Source organism: Atta cephalotes, assembly GCF_000143395.1.
Source record: "Atta cephalotes unplaced genomic scaffold scaffold00005, whole genome shotgun sequence".
Classification (NCBI taxonomy): Eukaryota; Metazoa; Arthropoda; class Insecta; order Hymenoptera; family Formicidae; genus Atta; species Atta cephalotes.
Genome location: NW_012130069.1, coordinates 6,213,557 through 6,221,212, shown reverse-complemented (window position 1 = coordinate 6,221,212; position 7,656 = coordinate 6,213,557). Strand labels below are relative to the sequence as shown.

Here is a 7,656-nt window from a genome sequence, read left to right as displayed (position 1 = left end):
ATTATTTTTGCATGAAATTGAATGGAAAAATAATGGATTTCTTTTTACTGCACCTAATATGTCAAATGGACGATGCATATGTATCAAATGAGCATCTTACAACTTTTATTTTGTCATTTTGAAAATATTTAATAACATAAAATAAACAATAATTATTTATATATTATGTATAAGATATTGTTAGTACTTTTTATTTCATTATTTTAATTGTTTTACGTATTACTATGAATAAACCGTCTATTGATTAAGAAGTAGCGCGATAATTTCTTTAAATTTTATGAAACATTTTTGTCTTCAAAACATATTCATCTAGCATTCTTTTATTTTATAATAGTTTAAAAATAAGAATACATATCATTAAAAATTAGAATACATATCATTAAAAATGATAATTATATATGAATATGTTTCCTAGTAAATATATATAATATAAATTATATATTTTGACTGTTTTTCTATAAAATTATAAGTTTAGAAGATAAATTTACACCTATTTAACAATTTTTTTACCTGAGTTCATCGCACCAATGCAAAGTAAAAAATGAAAATATGTGATTAAACTTAGAAATATATTTTTCAGGTAAGTTTTTAGTTTGAATGTCCAACATTTCGAATTTGAGACGTGTATTGTGACTATACACTTTCTTCGCATATTCAATCATGGTCATCTGAATATCAGTACCTACAGGATCATTGAATTAAGGAATAATTTTTCCATCACATTATGTTATCATATTTGTAATATTTGTTACTTCTTACCTATTATTACAGAATTTGAATCAAGAGATGGTAGAAGGATATTATTTGTTATGTCTCCGGGACCACAACCAACATCCATACATATTCCAGATATACTTTTTAGGTTTTTGGTAAACTCTTTTATTACTATTGATATGATGCATTTTTGCATCTCGTTTGAAGAAATGTACTTTGCTGGATTCACCATGTTTAACTGTCTGCACTATTATATGCCTCTTGTTAAAAAATTCAATAAAAAACGATAGAAATTTAAAGAAATCTGATAGAAATGTTATATAATTTTTGTCAGAACCTATCGTACCTATCGGACATCACGATAGGTGATTAAAATCACGATAGATAAAAAGTTATAAATTTCTATTTTTTTACATTTTATATTAAATCAACGAGAATAGAATTTACGAGAGATCACAAGTTTTTCTATATAATTCTATCACTATTAAATAAGATTAATAAGAAATAAACGAAAGGATGTTTATACGAATCTATAATTATCTATAATTATTATCTATAATTATTATCTATAATCTATAATTTAATCCAAATATGTCCCTATGTTTGAATAAGACCGATTTTTTTTATAAAAAAATTATCGTAATCTATCGTCTATCAATATAATATGACATTCTTCAAATTCATCATTGAACAATTTTATTTCGCAAATTTCATCATAATAAAGGTTTCATCAAATACATGGTAAAGTTTATCGTTTTATATCTTATCTTATTTAAATGATACAATAATTAATTGTATACACAACTTCTCTGTAACATTATCTATTTAATAAGATAAACGACAGGATGATTTATACGAATCTATATAATTTAGAATCTATATAATTTCCGAAAACGAATTAATGTATGTTAATTATGTTCTATATGTATGTTTAAATAAGATAGACGTTATAGAAAAAATCCTACCATGTTGTTATCTAATTAATTATTCATTTAGGTCATTGAATAATTATTTAATAACCTAAAAATGTCACATTATATTGCCAACGATAAGATAAGATAATTTTTCCATAATATTTATCTTATTGTAATCATAACATATTCTTGTGTAACATATACGAACATTTCTGGGTTAAATTATATAATCTCTTAGAGACATTATATCGTTTTTATTACACAGTTTAAATATTATTTTTAATTGTAAATTTTTTTTAGATTACTTATTTGCTATATTTGTAAATTTTCTATATTTGTCTATCGTCTTCGTTATATAGTCTATGTTTTTTGTTATATAGCCTAGATTTTGAATCTATTTTTATCTGATTATATTTTATTAAAATTAATAATATGCTATCGTTTTTCAATCGTAAATTTCAGATTATTCATCTAAAATCGAGACATATTTCCTTTATTTCCGTATCATTTTTGTCATACAACTTAAATGTCGGTTTTAATCAATAATTTTAGTCCTGTTTTATCAAAATTAGTCATATTCTATCATGTCCTTTTTTAATCGTAAATTTCAGTTACGATTAAATTTTATTCTACAATTTATGAACTAAAAATACGAAAGAATATTATTAAGAATATTATTTTGATAGAAATTGATTGAAAACGATATCTGAGCTGATAAAAATACAGAAATATATATATATATAGAAAATCTATCAAATATTTTAGATAAATAATCTGAAATTTATGACACGATATTAGACAGGATATTATTAATTATTAATTATTAATTATTAATTTTCATAAAACGAACCAGATAGAAATTGTTTAAAAACGATAATAAAATTATATGATAAAAGTGATAGAGAAATATAGGATATCTATATCAGGCAAGTAATCTAAAATTTAGGATTAAAAACGATACTTAAGTTATGGTAAATGTGACAATTTAAGAATCTATGTAATTTAATCCAAAAATGTTTCTATAACTATCATGCTAAAGTATCTAGACAAGCGTGCGATTATAGCTCAGCATTAGAGACTATCATCGCGTCTTAGGTTCCCGACGATCCCGTTTCAAAAATTACAAATTTCCGATGCAAATAATTGTAATTAATAAATTGCACGTAAAAATATAAATTAATTTTACAAAAGAATAATAAAAAAATAAGAACTATATTTTAATAATTATAAAAATTATAAATTATAATTTAAAATTATAATTTAAAATATATATAATTATAATTTAAAATATAATTAAAAATTATAATTTAATTATAAAAAGCTTTTTTTAAAAATAAAATGAAATTTACGATTAAAACAATACAATACTATAATTATGATAAAACATAATCAGATAAAAATTTAAAAACGATATCTAAACTGTGCGACAAAAAATGATAAAGAAATATAGAAAATTTATTAAATATATCAAGTGAATAACCCGAAATGAATAACCTGAAATTTACGAATCAAAAACACGATTCAATCAGATAGAATTTTTTCCTATCTGATTCTATTAGATTTTTTAAGCAGGGCTATTATGAATGATATTATTAATATGAATGAATTAATATGAACAAATTTATAAACTGCTTCATTTTGAGATATGTGTAGTTTTTATAATTCTGAACGAATGTCTTTTTTATCATATTTAAAATTAACGAGTCAAAAAATATAGAGCTCTGAACAGAATCTGAGTGTCTGCTATATTTTTAAGATAACTAAAGATGTTCTCTTTTATGTGTAATAGGTCGGCGTCGCATATATTTTTGAATGTTGAATAGTGTACACATGTATGTACATCTGCGCGTGCGCGCGTAAATATAATATGTTGGCACGTGTGTGCATATGCGTATATGCATGTGCGTGTGTGTTCGCGCGCGCGCGTGTGTGTGTGTGTATGCATGTATTGAATGTGTGCGTGCGTGTAGTGACGCGCACGCACGCGCATGTATGTGTGGAGGGGGGGAGAGTGTGTGTTGTGTACATACATGTGTGTGCGTGGACATATGCATGTGCATGTACATGTGTGTGTGTATGTACATATGTATGTACATGGGTGCGTGTGTGCATATGCACATACACGCAGCACTAAGGGTATATCCATACAACTTGCATAGCCGCATAAACGTATGCATAAAGAAAATTATCCAATCACATTTTACGTGCAACTTTGTAAGAGAAATGCAATAATTTTCTTTATGCATATGTTTATGCGGCTATGAAAATTGTGTGGATATATAAGGCATACCATAAAGCATTCAAGAATACATATGTATGTACATCTATTATATATAAAAGAAATCATCACATCAAGTTATCTAAAAGAGATATAAGGTTACTCAAATTTTATGATTTCAAAGTTCCAAGGTTCTTTTTATCTATTAGTTCTATGTAGATGTGGCAAAGGAAACATTAATCGTTAAGAACTATTTTAAAAATTACATACATCTCAAAAGAACAATAAATCGGCTAAATTTTCCGAAATGTATGAATTTTATTTATATAAGTGTAAGCATATTTCATTTTTATCTCTTTTATGAAAGAAACTCTACAATATCTCATAAAAATAAGCTTTTCATATTTATTAAGCCAAAAAATTTACACGTAAGAAAAAAGAACAATGTATAAAGCTTGAAGCAATATAGTACAGTTTTTATTTCAATTTTAGTCCAAGATGTAATGATTTTTGATATATATTTATTTGATATATATTTGATATATATTTATTTGATATATATTTATTTTGCATGACATAGCAATATACATTTATTAATACTCAATTAAGTAATCATTAATTTCATGAATTCTTTAATTTAAAAGCACTATTATTATTCCATAATTAAAATTTTTTTGCTCAGTTATACTTTACAGCAAATTCTGTTTCATGTTGATACAATTAAAGATAAAATTGATAATTCTGTCATGTCTTTGTAGCAAATAATTTGTAGAAAACATAAGCGCTGTTGTGAGAGAAGTGAAACATGTAAGCAAAAAATAAGAATTGTTAAATGTAAATGGATTAATGAATGTTTTCCGAAATGAGCAAATATGTGAAATTAATGATTACTTAATTGAATATTAATAAATATATATTGCTATGTCAAAATAAATATATATCAAAAGTTATTACATCTTGGACTAAAATTAAAACAAAAACTGTACTATGTTGCTTCATACAATACATTCGAAATTGCACTGTACATACAAACGAGAGATCTAAACGAGAGATACGAACTGAACGTGTTATACTTCTAATTTCTTTTTTGATACAATATACTTCGCGATATTGAGTGTTTTTCAATAATGGAACAGTCATACGCACTGTAATACAGTAATACGCAGTGTCAACTCATGGATGAAACATTTCTTTTTCAAATAATATTTCATCCACGATACTCGATTTCTCATACAAGCATGCATATTATATCATGCTGGAATACATTGTATTATGTAAGTATATTAATTAAAAGTTGCTGTTTGCGCTACAAACTTTGCACTAAAAATTAATAAACTTTTAATTAATAAACTTAACATTGTCATGCTGTGTTATTATTCGTTTTCTAAATATGGATTTACTTTTTAAGGTCGAAAAGACATCGAAAAGGTATTTTGAAGATATCTAAAAGATATGTTCAAGACATCTAAAAGAAATTTTTAAGATATCTTTAGAGATATCTGAAAGATATCTTAAACTGTTGCAAGACATTTTTTTAGGCTCTTAAAAGATATTTTTTCGTAAAAAATGTAAGATATCACAACATATGAGTAAATATTTTTTAAAAATCTAAAAGATGTTTTTTTTACTGGAAAAGATTCATTTTAAATACCTGTAATCAATTCTGCAATTATCTTCTATTAATTAAATTTGCTTTTAACACGGAACAAACCAAAAGATTTTCTACAAAAATAAATGTGTAATTGACTACTAGCAGCCTATCACTCAGTATTAAATATCCACGTAATATGGCAAGTCGTGGGGATATTCCTTTTCTTTGAAAGGCCACGTGATTAGATAGCTATGTTTATCATATATTTATGTCACCGCCTATACAATAATCTATATACAAAGTGAATTACAAAAATCTGGATACACTCAAATCTCATAAACGATGCATTTTAGAAAAAAAGTTTCTTATAAAAGTTTTAAGGCTTAAAAAACGCATTCAATGATTATTTAATTTATTAATTATTTAATTTAGGATGGCGCTGTTAAGATCAGGTCAAGGTCTACATGAATTTTTTAAATGCAAACTTTCCTTTTTCATTACATATTTTTGTAGCTTATCTCGAGAGCTTTCCAATATATACTATAATTACTATAATATATACTATAATTAAGTAATATACTATAATTAAGTTTATTCAAGTACTTTGCAAGTTATCAGGCTTGAAAATTACAATACCATCAGCATTAGCATTACGCAAGATGTCCAACTGATGGCTAAAACCTCTTAAATGTTGTTCAGGATCATGTTCTGAATAACATTTGTTAAGATCAAGATTACTGGAGATTGTTTTTCTTATTTTCATTTTCGCATTAAAATCTAGTCAGAAATGAATCGACGTCGATTCGATGTTGATTTTATTATTATTTCTGACTGATATTCTGACTAAAAAGATATCTTTTCGTATTGCCGAAAAGATAATTGAAAAAGATATCTTTCCGTTATTTTTATACTTTTTATCACTCGAGAGCAGGGTATCAATTGACTGTTTTACAACAGCCAAAAGTTACTTAATCGCTTATTCATTACATTCACATGAATTTATTCACTTTTTGTGTATTCATTCCTAAAGGAAACTTACATAATCGATACCCAGATAGATGTGATGAAATTCAGTTTCTCGTGTTTGAAAATCATACAGGACAGAATAAAAGATACAGCATTATGAGAAATATTTTACTCGTGTTCTAATGAATACTAATAAAATATTTTTTGTAATCGTGTCCCCAAAAGAGATTATGATGAAAGATAATGACTCTTACACACAGGACATGACAAACATTGCAGGAAATGGGATGTATATTGTTAATCATGCAATTTTATTTTATTTTGTGTAAAAATTAATTTAGGAATTCGATGATTATTAAATTTATATCGTTATATTATATCAAAATACAAAAACTAAAAGAAGTGTTAAAGATGACTAAAAGATATCCAAAGAAGTCGTCCTTTAGTTATCATATGGACTATATAACTAGCAGTGCGACATCTGTTGTCTTTTAATCATTTTTTCGTCGACTATTATATATTCTTTCATTAAAAGATATCTTTATAACAATTAATTTAGTCGTCTTTTAGTCATCTTTTAGACGACTTTGTGCTCTCTGGGAAGCAACTAATACTGTGCATACGAAATTTTATATTTTTCTGAAATGAAACATCAACAATGTCACATTATGTTGCAATCGGCTGTAGCAATAAAAGCTACAGAAAAGCTACAGAAAAACTAAGGAGCAAATTAATCAAGAACAAAATGTCGAAAGTTTTCATCGGTATATATTTATAACTTACACAATAAAAATAAAGATTCAATATAAAATAAATAATAAAAAAGAGGCTATGAATCAATAAGTCACTTTAATGTTAATCCGAAAATAATGTGAAATTAAATTTCATAGAATTAAATAAACGTTTAAATAAACGTTAAATTAATGTTTCGACATACACAAGATCATTATCAATCTCACAACGTATCGATAATTACGAGTATAATTTAAGTATAAAAAATAAAATTCTAATAATATTTAAAACCATGTTAAAATATTATTAATAATTATAAAATTCGAGGCAGTATTATATATTTTATATTAATAATGTTTAACATGATTTTGGATTTTATTAGGATTTGTATGCGATCTTAACTGTTACTACTTACAATTACCAGTTCTTTGTAATGTTAATTATGACCTTGTATACGAAATATTTGTTCAATTATGTAAAATTTTTATATTATTATTTCTCTCTCTCTCTCTNTNTNATNT

General features: G+C 25.1%; 1 protein-coding gene across 1 annotated transcript in view; it reads right to left on the bottom strand.

The window, feature by feature from the left end:
* The window catches only part of LOC105626619, a 10,623-nt gene extending 9,677 nt beyond the window's left edge, over positions 1–946 (bottom strand). The window contains exons 1-2 of the mRNA XM_012207912.1: positions 760–946; positions 511–682 (exon numbers count right to left, since the gene is read on the bottom strand). Coding sequence (XP_012063302.1) covers positions 511–682; positions 760–946 — 359 coding nt within the window. The remainder of the gene's footprint in view (positions 1–510; positions 683–759) is intronic.
* Between the last annotated feature and the right edge of the window lie 6,710 nt (positions 947–7,656).